Source organism: Macrobrachium rosenbergii, chromosome 5, assembly GCF_040412425.1.
Source record: "Macrobrachium rosenbergii isolate ZJJX-2024 chromosome 5, ASM4041242v1, whole genome shotgun sequence".
Classification (NCBI taxonomy): domain Eukaryota; kingdom Metazoa; phylum Arthropoda; class Malacostraca; order Decapoda; family Palaemonidae; genus Macrobrachium; species Macrobrachium rosenbergii.
In genome coordinates this window covers 47138946-47156540 of record NC_089745.1, presented here as the reverse complement: position 1 = coordinate 47156540, position 17595 = coordinate 47138946, and the positions used below count along the sequence as shown (strand labels likewise).

At 35.6% G+C, this 17595-nt stretch overlaps 1 protein-coding gene across 2 annotated transcripts in view; it reads right to left on the bottom strand.

The window, feature by feature from the left end:
* The window catches only part of Marcal1 (SWI/SNF-related matrix-associated actin-dependent regulator of chromatin subfamily A-like protein 1), a 98365-nt gene that overhangs the window by 2619 nt on the left and 78151 nt on the right, over window positions 1–17595 (bottom strand). For both annotated transcript variants that reach the window (XM_067104227.1, XM_067104228.1), the window contains exons 6-13: window positions 16377–16511; window positions 15380–15557; window positions 13614–13780; window positions 10341–10505; window positions 8439–8597; window positions 7987–8094; window positions 7571–7745; window positions 6668–6856 (exon numbers count right to left, since the gene is read on the bottom strand). In XM_067104227.1, coding sequence (XP_066960328.1) covers window positions 6668–6856; window positions 7571–7745; window positions 7987–8094; window positions 8439–8597; window positions 10341–10505; window positions 13614–13780; window positions 15380–15557; window positions 16377–16511 — 1276 coding nt within the window. The remainder of the gene's footprint in view (window positions 1–6667; window positions 6857–7570; window positions 7746–7986; window positions 8095–8438; window positions 8598–10340; window positions 10506–13613; window positions 13781–15379; window positions 15558–16376; window positions 16512–17595) is intronic.

The following is a 17595-nucleotide window of genomic DNA, read 5'->3' as shown; positions in this document are numbered from 1 at the left end:
TCACTGACAAATGGGATTCTTGTCCACCATTACATAATAAAATTAAGACCTAGAATTCTATATGTAACACTACACTAATGCAGAGGAGAGGATTAGTTAAATAAGGAGACAGAGTCACATTTTTAGACTCACAGGATTCACCTACAACCACATACAATCTGGCCTCGAAAATCTGGCATTCTGTGGTCCAGGAACTCCCATGATATGGGACGTTTTTAAATCATTCGTCATTAGTTCCTGAGCAGTTATGAGGGTGGCGCCACACGTTCAGCTTTTGGATTTTCTCGGATTTCGGAACTGAAGCTTGCTCCGTAAACACACAAGCACAGTTTATTTCCAACCAAAACCAAAACATTTGTGAAACTCAAAAAATATAAAGGATACAAAAGAACCATAATTTACCTATATATACTCGTGTATCTCCCGATCTCATGTATCATGTGATAATTAAAATTTCGTCCAAAAACATGATTTCATCACATACATTGTGTACAGTGTAAGATGTATTATCAGTAGACTGCACTATGCCTATCTCAGTTTCGGTAGATACCACTGATTATGCATATAATATCCAAGATAGCTTTTAACTGATAAATAGACCTAGAAGCCGAAGTTCATTAGGTTAAATGTGAATCTATCAGGCTTACAAACATTGTGACTTGTCTCAGAATTCATCACTATTTCGTATAATTAACAGCCACTTACTATTGCGTCCAAGACACTGGCATACACAACAGCAAGTACAGTAGTACCTCGGACTTTGAACTTAGTCCGTTCCAGAAGGCTGGTTGAAATGTGATTTGTTTGAAATATGACACAAATTTCCCCATAAGAAATAAAGGGAATCAGGATAATTCGTTCCAGTCCACCCTAAAAGTCACCCTTTTAAAATTTTTTCTATTATTGTGTTCAAAAGTTAAATTAAGAGTGTAAAGTAATAAAACAGCACGTTATACAGAGTAAAATTATTGAAAATTTTTTTTTCCATGTATGAGCTAAAAATTCTGTTTACGAACTGTTTGGTGAAAATGGTGCACATCCAGCCGAGATTCAGGCAGGAGAGATGGGATCCCCTCAAGGAAACCAAAATGGTCGCAGTAGGCAAAGGTTGATAACAAAATCAATTTTATTCACATTTTGCAAGGATAATCAAAGGCATCGATAGGGTGTGTGTGTGCCCGACTGTGTGTCTGTGTGCATGTATGTTATAGAGACAGAGAGCAGCATCTGGCAAATGTGAAAGCAATGCCTCGTGTGTATGATTGTCGATGTGATTTTTACACTTGGATCTTGAGTGCAAGGAGATTAATTATGCCATAACACATCAACTTACTTTTGGCAAACGGCAGAATTTAAAATTATAATCCAGTAAACATGAGGATTTTGCAAACAAATAAGTAATAAGTAAAGAATGCAAGTAAGGAAAGGAAAGAGAGATCAAATAACTTTTCACAAGGAAGTTGTTTAAACAAACAATCCAAGGCATGCAGAAGCTGAACATGGCGCCAGAGTGTTTCATGATGTGGGGATGGGTTACTTTTACAGTGCTAGAAAAACATAAAGTGTGACTCAATAGGTATTTTACCATAACAAAAAGAAGTGATTCGGGCAAATTGAGTGTAAGTGAAAGCAAACAGGCGAAACGTAGTGAAAGAGAAAAATCATCCGAGCCCGGTCCCAGTGGTACAGCTGGGAAGTCTGTGGGAAGTGGACCCCCAGTCTCCCATCCAATAACTCGCCACCATCCCCTCCCTCTCCTCTCTACTGTCTCATTCAGCACAGTCCCAAACACTCACTCAAGTAAGACTCTCTTTTGATTTTTTATTGTTGCTGTATTGAATTTGATTGTTTTTATATTGTATTATTATGTTAAATTTATTGTGAAATTCCATTCTTTTATTTATTTCATGTGAATTATTACTGCTTTTATGTATATACAGTAATTTTCAATGGTATCTTACATAAATAATGGAGAGGAAAGTGTTAACCTGTAAGGGACGGGCAAAATATATATCAAGCACACCTCCAGACTGAGCAAACTTTAAGGTTGGCCAATTTAAGAAAAAACACATAAATAGAAAGAGGATATGCAAATGCACATGGTGTAAGAAAAATAGTTCTAAACATTTTTCCCTACCTTCCGCAAGAAGTTGAAAGTAATTATTTACAACCCTGTGTGGGGCCTCTTTCACAAGACACTCGTAAAAATATGTTAATTTTACCAAGTAATGCATGTTTTTTCTAATAATTTATTTTATTTCATTTTGTAAAATTGTAATTACAGCTCACACAATATCATAACAGATAAGAACTGAAATCAGTAACAAATTCTGAGTACTGTATATTTGTTGAAAAATATTTACGAGATTTACTGAGATGGGGAGATGCGGTAACTTTTTGTGAGGTATACATGTTTTTTCTAATATTTCTTTACACTTTTCTTTGCAAAATTACAATTGTAGCTGACATACTATCATAAAAGATGAGAACTAAAACCAACAGCAATCCCTGGGTATATTTTTGAGCAAATAAATAAAAAGATGTCCTGGAGCGGCAGGGAAGCAGTACATTCCCCTCCGAAATCTCAAGGCATACTGATTGATGTCTCTCCCGAGCTGAGCTAAATAGTTGCCATAAGTCATTTATGGCCCATTGAAGCGCTATGAACACCTTTCCCGCTAAATTCATCCAAACCAAATGGTTCGTAATATTAATACTCGTGAGGATTCCCGTCCATTACGGATTAAGAAAGTATGCCACTAAATTTATGGTTGTAGCTGTGGCAGAAGAAATGAATAATGTGCAGGCCACAAAATATTTTAGGAGCCAAAAAGCAACATCCGATACTAACAAAATCACAGCTTTACTTCATTTACTTTACTGCATTTATTAATAAAATAAGTTGCATTTTTAAACTCTACTTTAATCATTTATGTATAAAATAAATCTCTGAAATGCACCTCATTTAGCACCTAATGGTTGTGACGATGTCAGTGAAATGCAATCAGCTGATGATTTTAAGAATGTAAACATTAGCAGAACGCAAATGGCACGTGTTTTGTATGTTCATAAATTATAATACAATTATATGGCAATAATGCATGAAATATAATTACATACAATACATAAAACAACAGTTTTACTAAAATTATCATTATTCTTAATACAACTGTACTGACTTTCCAAATGGATATCTGTCTGTGTAACAACCTAACCAGGCCAATACTCTCAGCATCAGGTTTTTAGGATTTTTCTGAAAACAACAACCAGAAAAGTTTGAAGTGCCGAAAAACAATGAAGGGTGCGAGGAGATCAGAATTTGACTGTGCTTATAAAGAGGTTTAAGCTCCGATGTAGCCAAGGTGCAAGCATTTCCAGAGAGATGATTATGTAGGCAAGAATTTTTCTAAGGAACTAAACCTAATGAATGACAGTGATTATCCATAAGCTTTGTTCTACTTTTGATTACACAGCACTATATATGTGGAATGAGCTGGAAAATCTGTTTACATAAGGGTTTTTTTAGGTATGATTTCTATCATCTGGGATTTTCTGTGGTCCTGCAGTGGCCTGGTCCCAAGGGTGCTGGTTTTAAGAGGGGTTGGACTGTACATAAATGAAAAGGTGAAAATTGGAGCACTGTAAAGTTGATTTAGCTGGAAAATTAGGTGAGAAAAGGCTGAATTAGTTGTATTGTTTGTTTTTACTGTTGTTTGGAAACGTTGTACTGGACGAGTTAAAAATCTTTATTCAAAAGGCTGGCTTTGAAATGTTTGTTTTTATGATGAACACTAATCATCTGATGGGAGACACTAAAATTTTATTAATACCTTAATAAATTACCTTATAAAACTAATATAAATTAATTGAGACCTAGTTTACCAGTTCACATTTCTTGACACTCACAGGGTTCACCTGAACATTTGTTCTGAAAATTTTATGTCTCCACATGGGCTTTTTTTTTTTCAGACTTCATACTCACTCTTGGTGAAAACTGGAATAATTTCATATTTTTGATGAGCATTCTTTGCATTCAAACAGTAAATAAAGAGGTTCACCTACAAAGAACTGTACCAGTTCCTAATAACAGAGTTCTCCTTGCCACCACCTACCCGTACCAGACAAGCCATCAATCTCCTCAACATGCTATGAATGCACATCAGCGAGGGCAGCCTGGAATGAGCTGGAGTCTCTCCTCACACTACCAAAGCATGATAAAGACAAAAAGCCATGGAAGGTTGACCTCACCAGGGGAATTTGGCTACACTGTCAACCAAATAACTTCCTCGTTGCCCTTCCCAGTGCCAAAGGTACACCCATGAAGGACCTCCTGCAGATGGCAGATGGGTTGCTGGAGGCCTCCAATTCCTCACAATGTACTGAACACAGAATCCCCAGACCAGAGAAGCAGCCGCACAAAACCTGCCAGAAGGGGTGCCCCCAGACACCTTTACTGCGTGTTCACCATTATAAATTCAGAAAGCTGCTCAAGAACTGCACCCCTGGATGCAGCTAGAGAAAAGATGAGCAAGGAAACTGCACAAAGAAAAACATGGTTGGTGCCATGTCCCCAACAGATCCCTGCCACACATATGTATTTCACTACACTGCCACACTAGATTTAGCCAACATCATCAACAGGCAATGACACCAACATCACCTGAACCATACAGTATGAGACACCACTTTTCCTCCCACATACTACTGAAAGTGGCTCCAATCTCGGCAATAAATCCGTGTAATCTTGTCATCTGGTGTATGACTTACCTTTACAGGCTAACTGGCATACCCTTTTATACTTTGCCTTTCATCCACTAAACAAGTAATTTTTCCATCTCATCGATCAGCCCAGCTCTTTTCTCCATGACAACAGTGATTTTACCAATGACAAATACAGTCATGGTTTAGAGCACTTATTGCAGAAGTCTAAATTCCTGTGCAATGGCCATTACAAACATGTTGCTTTCATACTTGGTGGTTGTCTTGAGTTTTTCTTCTTGAGTAATTGCCTTCCCCTTTTCTTTCCCACCAGTACCAGGAGAAGCAGATATGCATTTCATACACATGCTGGATGCTTAATAACAACGTAGATACACAACGGTATTCAAAAAATATATTAGCATCATAGAAAACTACAGAGTATTGGTTTTATACACTAGCAACCATAAGGCAAACTGGGAGATAAGGAGTGCTGCTGCTTTTCGATGTTCACCATTCACAAAAGAGTATTATATGGCATATCACTTGACTTGCCTGGGAAAAATTGAAATTCAAAATTTGGAATAGTTTCTGCTGAATGTGTATTACTGTTATTACCACTGAAAAGCTGAAATATCTTAAAACAGACCAACATTACCTGGGGAGTGCCCGAATGGTGCTTGTTACAAAAGGCTATATACAGACAGCAGCAGTCACATACATGCTATGTTTTTATTCAAGCCCTTGAATATAAGTGCACTCAGCCCTGACCATATGAATGTTGGCTATAGATAGATAGACATTTGATTTTCAGGGCCAAAGCCCCGGCACTGAGGATGAGAATGACATTCAGTTTTATGATGAGTCATGCAATAATAGAAAAGATGAATCAGTGCACCAAGATATGCTCCACAATCTGCACCTTTATGACAACAAGTAAACTCAGATCCACCACTTCCCTCTGCTGGATTTTAAATTAGTTGTATAAAAATTATGTCCAATCCATAGTTTGTAACACCACCCGTCTTCTCGCTTAATTGAAAGGAAACTGACCAAGGCTGGACTCTACCATATCTATTATATGTATGCATTTATTATGGACCAACTTAACCCCTCTGTTAGGAGTGAAGGCAAAATCTATTTGCAAGCTTTGCAAATATAATCTGCACAATCACAAGCATAAAGGAAATAGATTATCCAACTGGCGAGGAAAAAGTAAAACATGATCAAACAATTTACTCCACCTATACCTAAGCTACAATACTTGTTTTAAATGACAAAGCTTTGTTCATTTAAGAACTGTTTCCATGATGTTTTCATCGTCACTATTATTTGATGGTGCACTTGGAAAAAATAGTGGAAGTCTTCTGATGTCTACAGAATTATAACAGAACAAAAGAACACTCTAAAGGACTTCAATAATGCTGAAGTGTACTTTAACAAATTAAACTTAATGCCTATTTAAATCTGACATAAACAAAATAACTCAGATTATATATAATCAGTTGCAATTTGTAATAGAAACTGATTGCTGTAAATTATGTGAATTACCATTAGTGTATACCTCTGTTTACTTTTAATATCTTAAATTATAGGAATTATGCCTCCTGGTTAGCAAAGCTCAATAAATGGCAATTTTAATCTTTGAAACAAAAACAAATAATAACAGTACTGTAAACAGGCACAAAAGCACTAAATAATTGAACATTATTGCAATCAAGATTCCCAAGAAATTTTACTTAGGTTGCTCTGTGGGTCTTTACTTAGGTTGCTCTGTGGGTCACTACTATTCCTGGGGCCCTAGCAAAATTCACTTCATATTTCTTCTCTTTAGGACGATCATCACAGCAAAAGTGGTGGCATTTTCTCTAATAATGTGAGAAGGAAAACATCTATAATCTCAGGCTGGCAAACATGAAGTTAGATATTACAGTATATACAAAATGAAGATTATTTTTTTAATAATTACCTTCTGATATGTAGCTTCCCCTGACAAACAGGAATCCTTGCTTAAACCAGCTTTGCTAAGTACTTCTAACTTTGACTGGACTAGCGGCCAAATGTGGTCATCCACTGTCCCTTTTGCCACCAAGTACTGTACAGTCACCGAATCTTGTTGACCAATTCTATGAGCTCGATCCTCTGCTTGTACTAAAATCTGTAACATATATATATATATATATATACCAAGATAAGTGTTTCTGTATATTGTTTCTTTATATATTTAAGTGCAAAAAATAAAAATTTGCTCTTTATCAGAGGGATTACAGTACTTTTAATAATAATAAATTTACACATGTAGCCATTAAGCTGATTAATCAAGAGTTTTCATGTCTAAAATATATTCAGTATCACACAAAATTACATGTGTAATTAGCAAACATACACATTAACAATGCAAAAATTTTTACATGATCATTAAAAAATCCAAAAGAATACAAAAATGGAACATTTATGTAAAAAAATTATGGAGAAATACAAAGGAAAAGAAAAAATTAAAGTTCTCTCTTGTGCTAATTCAATTCTGTGACATGCCCTACGTCAATACAACCTAAATTACTGTACAGTATTTGGAAAAAAGTGCCCAGGCAATTCAAATATGCTGTGTTGCTGCTGAAGGTATTTTAGGAAAAAAAACTGCACATGACTGAGCTCTGCAAACAATTAAAGGATACTGTGTTGTTGTTGAAGGCTATGGTACTTGTGAGAGAGGTGCATTGAGGTAATGTTTATTATACCACATAGCTTATGAATACACCTTTACAACTTACAGTCAGTTTGCTACTAATGTTCCCTTAACTGTACCTATTAACAGAGAGGAAGACTGATTTTTCATATATTTACAAATTCATGCTACTTAAAAGCCTCTTACCCCAGGATTCCAAAACACCTCAGCAAAGACTACCAACTGTGCTGCTGTTAATGTAATTCCAGCATTTGCAGCTGTGATGGAAAGAACTGCAACCTTAACATTGTCATTGGTTTGAAACTTATTTACGAGTTGCTGTCTTGCATCACCACTTGTTCTACCATCAATTCGTATATACCTGTAAAATTATCTGTTATAAATATGCCTTTATAAATAAGTCTTTAACCAAGTAAGTATTTAAGTGTGAAGGCAAAATGGATTAGTAATATTCTCACAATAAGAATTTAAAACTTAAGCTTCAAAAATGTTTTTACAGATACCTTCGTATTTTTCACAGTAGAATTCAAAACCCTATAATATCGTCTGATATATAAACAATGCTGGTCATGAAATCATAGGGCTAATATAATTTTACTTACTGCACACCAACACCTTCACACGTTTCACAAAGCTTGTCCAACATGGGCCGATGATGGGCAAAGACAATAAATTTACTTTCTCCTTCAAGTAGTTCTTTGACATATTCACTGTGGATTGGAAAAATTTCATGAAGTACATTTTCATTTCACACTGAAATTGTTATTAAAGCAGTACAAGGTACCATGATATTAAACCACCCTGCAGTTGGGAACTGTCTTTGATAACTAAAGAGCAGAAATATATTCTGTGATGAGTTGTATCAGTGTTTGTAGAACATAGGAAATAAACATGTTAGATCCACTGCATCATTACCCTTTCCAATTAAAGAATGTCAAAAATACAGTCTAATATGTAAATATATAATATACATTTTCAAGTAAACTAAAGTACTTAAAAAGTAACCACTTATGACCAATCTCAATCCTTAATTGGTAATAAATGTCTGTCTTACCTCACAGCTTTCAACTTGGCGATAGCTGACTGAGAAAAAAACTCGAGTAAGGCACCATGCTTTTCAACACCCTTAAGTTTTATACCTAGATTCTTTGCAGCTTCTTCCATGGCTCTGGTGTTGGTTTTGATCAAACTTGGGTCCAACATTACCATCATCCTAAGGCACAAACAAAATACCTATTGAGAAGAAACCTATCATTGTACCAATGAAGGTACAGCATAAAAAGCATAGCAGAACTATTAATATTATTTTTTACAGCTAAATTTATTAAGGAGTTTTCAGAATCCATCATAGGTGACCTAGATGGAGGAGTTTATTAATGTATTTCCTAAAATTATATGATGAACTTACCCATTTAATTCACCCTGAATTCATATATGCCATTTTAATCTGATTACGGAATATCATGCAAATTTTGTTATCTTTGCCTTTAATTATTTATCTGTGTATATGAAAATGTTTTGGATGCTACAGTACAATAACTAAGTATGATACAAATATAAAATTGTTCCTGTGGAACAATAACTTGCGGTTATTACAATATTAAAATTTATAATATATATATTAAATATATTCTTCCAGAAAGACGAGGAACTAACTGTAGTTAGTATATCACTGGTTGTATCTTGTAAAAGTATAGGACAAAAAAAAAAAAGGATGGGAGGGGTGCCAAGAAAAAAGGAGGGAAGGGAACCAAGAAAAGATCAGGAGAGGAGGATGCCAAGGAAAGATGATAAGGGCAAGAACCAAGGATAGGGAATGAAAGGAGAAAGTCAAAGTAACAGGAGGAGGAGAGGAAAGAGGAAAATAGGAAGGGCAGGTGAGTGAAGAATGAAATGAAAGTATAGGAGGGAGCAAGCCAAATAGCTCCTCCTCCCTTATCCTCTTCTCTTTCCTTGGTAACCCTTTCTGGAAAAATGGTGGGTGGTACCTTTTGGCCTTACAAGCCTCAATAATTACAAAAATTTATCAACATATGTTTCCCATTACAGCCATAAAAATGGAGTTAGTGGGTTCCCATGGCCAGACAACATGTGATTTGTTTATGTTTGCTTGGCACAAGAAGCTGTTCACATACCTACCTGTACAGTACTCATTAAATATAATTTTTAACTCTATTTGAATTATTTGAATTAATATATACACTTGTAAATAAAAAATAAGCAAATGAATTTAGTCTGGTTTAGGATAGCAGAGATTGGGTTACAAAAAATCATTAGTGACATGAATTAAATAAGCATTTATTATAATTTTGTATAAATATATACGTACACATGTAAATAAAGATAAAATCCACGAAGGAAATGGAAACGCTGGAGTGCTGCGAGGCCTTTCGACACTAGTCCTTTACTTAGCAGAACCTTAGTCTGCTAAGTAAAGGACTAGTGTCGAAAGGTCTCGCAGCACTCCAGTGTTTCCGTTTCCTTCATGGATTTTATCTTTATTTATATATTCATCACGTTCCATATTTTCGTGATTCAGTTATACACACATGTAAATAAGTATAAAGTCTAGTTTACGACCATACAGTTTGAGTTAAAATAATTGTTGGTGATACATAGAATCAAGTGTGGATTAGAAGTCAGAAGTATGGGAGGATTTTTATTTTCAACAATAATAGAGAACACTCATATTTAATATTTTGAGGGTTTGGCAACCCCAGGATAATGTCTGATGACCGCATTTGTGGTCGCAACCCTTGATTTAGAAAATATGGCCTAAACTCTTCTGTCCACTGATAAAAACCAACAACACAACTTTGATATCTAGATTATTCTACTCTTCCCTCACTTGAAGTTTTTTCACTTTTCTATATTGAGTGGACTGTAATACTATGTATTTACACAGTAATGACAAACAGAAAATATACCCTAAAAATATATAAAAATAAAAAATTACCTTTGTTTGGAAGGAAGTTGACTTAAAACTTCTGATTTGAGTCTGCGGATCATAAGCCTGGCTTGCAAAATAATCTGCAATTCTTCCATGTTGCTTGAGCCATTGAAATCCCACCCCCACGGCTGCTGTTTTCCGTTACAATAACGAATGCCAAAGTCTTGAAACCTGGATGATTAATAACACAATGGAACATGAATGAATCTCTTCTGTAATTAAAAATACTTAGGTATAGTACACATATTATGCTTAGTATTAATATGAAGTTCAAACATTTAATCAAACTGCTAAGTCATATTTCTAGACTAAAAAGGAGCTAGCTAGAACTGTTGAAATCTGTAGCAAGATTTGGTAAACAGTAAGTGGGAGAAATCAATGGGAATACACGAAAAATAAAAGGCACAAAGCTAGGACAGAAGGAGAATCCAGTACACATCATTAACAGACAACCAGAATGCCCCTCACTGTGCAGTCTTCTTGTCACCATTACAAGTTACTGGTGCATGTAAATTTCTACAATATTATATGGGGCAGCTGAACCAAACCTCCTGGTAAAAAATTCTAACTTTAAAAAAATATCCAGGTTCAACAGTTTGTATTCTCAAAACTTAATGAACATAGTAAATGCTCACGGAGCTTATATATCAATATCTTCAGGAGTGATGTTTGATTCAGCACTGTGAAATGAACTAATCTTCGTGGGAAATCTGAGAAAGCCTTAGCAAGCTCTTTAAGTCAGCAAATCTGATTCAGTGGTCTAGGGACATTGTTTTATATAACAGTCATTATGATGCAATGCTGTGAAATCCAGAACTCATGTGGCTTTTAACCCCAGGTCAAGACAGCTCAGGTTGTCCAGCTTTTAAAACATCACTTGCACAGCATGTAATACAGGAGTTATTGTTCTCAATATCTTTGAAAGTGTTTTTTAAGTACTGAATTTCTGGTGCAACAATCAAAAATACTGTTTCTTTTTCAATATTGTTCTTACAAACTCCATGTGAAAGACACCCATTCACACCAACTGGAAAGATCTTGCAAAAGAAAAGCCCAACCGCCCACAGGTGAGCCAGACTTCACTGTCCCAGAAGGTGACCCTTCTTATTCCCATGTGACTGTTGGAGTTAGAGGTGCTGCTGTGCTTCCAAGGATTAATGCAGTGTTTTTATGAATTTTTGTGCAGTGCCATATATTTTCCATCATCTTTTATTATTCATTTTCTTTGCTTTTTTTTACAAGTTTTGCTTCTGTAACTCCTTTGCCTTAAGTTCAGTAATTTCATGTTGTTGCTGTGAGTACTTGCTTTTTCAGTTTTTAGTAATACAGTATCAAAATTCAAGTAATTCCATAATGTAACTCATGTCTGGGGTTTCTATTTTACAACTTTGCTGCAGCAAAAGAGGTTCCAAGATATCCTGGATCTCATCATGGATTTTTCCTGACTTCTTCTGGAGCAACCCTACTTCCGCCAGTTTCATAGTCATCCAGAGCTGCTGCATTTCAACAAGCAACAATTACTGAGGGTAGCCTGAGAGAGTGGCTTTTTGGATGCCGCTGCTGAAGCTGTTGGCACAAAATGAAATTCCTATACCACTTCCTTGTACCATGAAAACTATGCCAAATTTGTGGTTTGGTGTTACAATTTACAATGGGGTTTCCATCCACTTAAGGCCTTTGTTCCTCTCATACCAGAGTTCTACACATACCTGGGGAATGTTGAGAAGCTCTCTCCCTTGACCATTAAAAGTGATCGCTCCAGGCCTTCTCCGGTCTTCTTCCAGTATGGATTAGACTTGGGAAAAATGTACAAATTTCTGACCATTTTGTCATTTCAGTTGGTCTATTTTGTAGTTTCTGTTAAACCTCCATGTTGGAACTTGACTTTTTGCTACACAGCTCCACTAGGTCTCGTTATGAACCCCTACTAGATGCATTCTTAATGATTTGACCCTCAAGACAGTGTTCCTGATTTCCTTGGCCTCCTCTAAGCATGTAAGTGAATTTCACGACCTTTCGGGAAAAGGGTCTAATTCCAGCTGTTGATCATCAGTGGTTCTTTCATTTGTCCCCAAATCTAGGCCAAACCATATCTATTGGAAACTGATACTTTGGCACTTTGTCTGGGAGAAGGACAAAGAGATGAACTTCCTCCTCTTTTTCAATTACAAAGAGACTTCATGAGTTGCCAGAATCATCCTGTGTTTAAGAATTTTTTTTTCCTATATGCTGCAGCAGCTTATTTCCCAGGCTTATTTAGATATTTCAGAGGAATCTCTCACATATTAAGATCAAGGCCAAGGAAGTCTAAGAGCTCTTCTCATCCATAGATTTTAAATACAACCTTACAACAGGCACTTTAGCATGTCAGAGTACTTTTGTAAGATTTTATCAATTTTATGTGACCCACACATCTCTTGATGTTAATTTATTGGGACTACAGTCATGAAGGGTTATACACCATCAGTCTGGAGGGACCTGGGTCATTCGTCCTCATCCTCTTCATGATTTCATCCCTCATGCTAACCTTAGAGGCATGTGTTTCCCCTTGTGTTTGGTTAGTATACCACCTTGGGTTGTCTTCCACTACAACTAGTACTTATGAAAGCTCCAACAATCAGAGATTACAGCTAGCTCCGCTGTCTGTTGTCTACAGGGATAAGACTTCTTGATTCAGGATATTTATGATCAACATATTGTAATTTTCAAGCACATTTATCAAAAACCATAAGAACAAACTTTGTTTTACCATATACTTTTTCTATAGCTTATCAATCATAATCCTCAATGGCCTCCTCTTTTCCCCTCTCTTCCTGATGGAATTAGCTCAAATGAAAGTGATGTCACCATGCAGGATGGTGGAGATTAGTTCACACCTGTGAATTTGGGCTTTTCTCCTGTCAAGCTCTTTCAAGTTAGTGTGACTGGCTCCATTTCACCTAGAGTAAAGCTGTTTATGATTAACGGGTTTGTGGAAAAACATGGTTTTCTGTTGGGGGAAAAAAAAAAAAAAAAAAAATTGGGGTTTCTATGCAATAAAATTTTGCTTTACTTTAAAGAGAACCAAGCAATAATGGGGGAATTTTGCTTCTGAATAATAACAGTAGTAAAATTAGCCCACAGGTATCAGAGCTAATTAAGTCAAGACACAAAACCTTTTATTTCCATATTTCCTAAACATACAAATGCTAACCAACTGTAATGGCAAGTAACACTGACAATCCTTAAATTTAATATATAAAATTAACACATCAACAAAAAACAACACACTTCAATTACCGAGGAAAAACACTTGGGTCTATGCCATTAATCTGAGTGTAAAGTTCTGATGGCCTTGAAAGTGCTGGTGTACCACTCAACAAAATGAGACGTTTACACTGTTTCATTATAGGTGCAGCTGCTTTGTATCTCGCTGTCTTGAAGCTCTTCAACATATGAGATTCATCCTAGAAAAAGGCAGATAAAAACCTCGAAAAAATAACTTCTGTGATAAAAAGATTATATACAATCTAAAATATATATAATATATCCTTCACTAAGCTACAATAAAGAATAAAGTTAGTTTTCAAAGCAGGATCCATGAAAGATCTGGAGAAATACTTATACTATTAAAGAAAATGAGACAACAATTCAGAAGTAATTTGCACTAAATATCTAGAGTTTATTTAGGTTATGTCAATTAACCATGTGTATACATACAATTTATATATTTTTTAAAACGTAAATGTGCCTATTAAGACTAACTAGATCCTCCACTTCCTTTGGTGCTTTGGCTATTGTGTGAACAAACAGCACACATTTAAGAGGAATGACACAGTGACGCAAGAATTTTCATACTACATGTATTGGGTCTGTGGATGATGTCAAGTGCCTTCTTGCAACAAACAAGAGCCATCATAAAGGAATTTTTTTATTCAATACACTGCTACACAATATGTCTTACCACAAATACTTGATCTGTACAACTGCCTTTTTCAAAATCAGCTTGTTCTAAACTTTTTATCAATATCTTTCTCCAGCCTATTGAGAATATACACACTGAATATTTTCATTACAACTGTCAAAAATGCATCAGAATAGTTCATGGAATTTGCATCAGAATAGTTCACAAAATATTGGAGGACAAAAATTTATGGTTAAGCTGCTTTGCAAACAGTACAACTAAGGAGACAAACTGATTATTTTTCATTCAGCTTGGTTGAAAATTCACAATAGTAGCAAATAAATCAACATAAAGATACACAGAAATATATTCCGTAAACAGAGTATTTTACAGAGTTACAAACATGTTCCTCATTATTATTCACTGAAGAACATCTACCTGACACCATTTTTATCTGTGCTGAACAATGTATGCTACTGAGCATTATGCTAAAACAATGGACAAAAGTAAAGTAAGTATAGCTTAGTTTTACCAGACCACTGAGCTGATTAACAGCTCTCCTAGGGCTGGCCCGAAGGATTAGACTTATTTTACGTGGCTAAGAACCAATTGGTTACTTAGCAACGGGACCTACAGCTTATTGTGGGATCCGAACCACAGTATAGCGAGAAATGAATTTCTATCACCAGAAATAAATTCCTCTAACTCTTCATCAGCCGGCGGCGGGAATCGAACTCCGGCCCATCGAATGACGGTCTGAAGCTCAACCAACTCGACCAACAAAGGGCTAAAAAAAATGGACAAGTCACTGACCTTGTGCATAAGGCATAATGTTAACTGTCTTTGCTTGTAAATTTGCAAGCACAAATCTTAGCAGAAACTTAAACAAACAATACCTGAAAGGGTTCTAAAATTCAGTGTCTGATATAAAAAGAAACAGTTTAGTCTGTTTTCCAATACAGCCTTGCAAATAACCCCTTCCTTTGTACTATGTACTGTAAATGCAAATAATAAAGTGTTTAAACAAATCCATGTTTGCTTCTATTTTTCTTTTCATAAAAATATCCAAATAGTACATACATATTAAATAATAATGCAGGCAACCTACAAAAATTTTTTATGCAATTATGAGTAAAATAATTAAAAATCAACTGCATCTTACCATGACAACAACTTGGAAATTACGATCAAGTAATTCCTGTTTCCTACGAGACAGAAGGTCGTAACTGGTGATGACCACCTGGGCATCATCTATGTGATCTTTACCTGTATTGAGGACGGTAATTTCATACCTCTCTACTGAAGATATCCATCGTTCAATCGAGCTTACCCAAGAATACCTGCAAAAAGAATCTAAATTTGTCTGATCTGAAAAATTACCTCTGTACATGCGTTGGATGAGTTGAAGGACAATATGATGGTGACACTGTAATACAGTACTGTAAATGGGAAGTTTTGAGGGGTAGGAAACATGGGAGGCTGGGCTAAAATTTAGTGCCGGGGAGGTGTTGGTACAGAATGCCTCAATATCCAGGAAGCAAAAGATTCCCTGCAAGATAGGGGTTAGAGATGCAGTTGTGTGTTGGGATTCATCTACTGCTCACGGACATATGAAGTAGTTAGTGCTTTGCAAGTTTTCTACATAGTGGTTCATCAATTCAGCAGTTGAAGGCTAAAGAATGCATTGACTCATGTTCTTTACTCACTTGCATGAATGTGGACAAAAAATAAACCATTCCCAACTTCATTAGCAGTAATACCAATTAGGATTGTGTGTGTGTGTGTGTGTGTGCGAGTCACAACAATGTATGCACAACACATTTTTTTAAAGAATTCAGTAACTAGTTGTTTAGCTACCAAGTACAGTAATTTGTTATGGCTTAAAGTCTGAAAACAAGAGCTAGACATTAGAAAAATACAATTGCATATGGCTCTCTGGCAATTCAAAAGCCAACTAAAGTTCAATAACAAAGAATATGCACATCCATTTTAAAACTTAATTCTAAAGAAGGTCTCTATCAATTTGAAATCCTCAGAGGAAGTTGGTTATAAATATTGAGAAGAAAAAACCCTTTAAAATTTTCAAGCTACTGTAAATGAAAATAAAGCCAATTACTTAAATCTGCAACAAAACTTCAATGAAATCTAATATTACTGACCTGACAGAAGAAGGTGTGACAATGAGCAAGGGCCATTCCCTCCTGTAGTAGGCAGCAATGCCCAATGCTTGAATAGTCTTTCCTAGACCCATATCATCAGCAATCATCACACGACCACCATGGTTTATGCCAAAACTGAAAGGAATTGTAATACTAATTAGCTGAAAGTAACATACAAAAATTCAAACATTTTACAACAAAGATATAAGTTGGAGAAAATGGAAAGAGGATCAAGCATGAAGTCCAAAAGGTTACTTAAAGCTCTTATGAATAGTATATTAAAAGATATGAGAAACAGGTAAAGAATAAAAACATCATATAAAATAAAGTCACTAGATGACTATATTACAATTTCTCTTATGAAAAATTTTCTTATGACATTCATAAGAGTAACAGAATATATTCTTGAAAAATTATAGTCCCTTTTACAATGAATGAGGATAAGACATTAGTTACACAATGCTACATGAAAATGAACTGCAATTTGGTCGATACTTAGATATATATTTTTCATTTAATTTTAAATCTTTGCAAATATAGTCATAAAAACGTGGTAGACTGGATAAAGTGTACATTGGATTGCTTCAACAATAAATGTCCAAAAATGAAAAAAAAAAAAGCATAGCATGGTGTCTGTCTGTCTGTCTGTCTGTCTGTCTGTCTGTCTGTCTGTCTGTCTGTCTGTCTGTCTGTCTGTCTGTCTGTCTGTCTGTCTGTCTGTCTGTCTGTCTGTCTGTCTGTCTGTCTGTCTGTATATGTATATATATATATATATATATATATATATATATATATATATATATATATATATATATATATATATATATATATATATATATATATATATATATATAAACTCTTGGGTAATATTCAGAGATGAGGATGCTACTGCCATGTCTTGTGTCCTGGCATCAGAAATAGCTTAGTGTCACCTACCCAGACTGATCATACCAAACTAGCTTAACTTCACAGACAAAGGACCAACAGTATTTGGGCTGTGTGGCAGGAACTCCTCTCTCTCTCTCTCTCTCTCTCTCTCTCTCTCTCTCTCTCTCTCTCTCTCTCTCTCACCGTCATTTATGTGTGTGTGTGTGTGTATGTGTGTTTGTGTGAAGCATTAAGCCATTTCTTCTAACAGGGATGGCTCTACAGGAAAAACACGACAATGGTTCTAGCCACAATCATTGTTTAATTGGAAAATCATGGATGAACCCCCTAA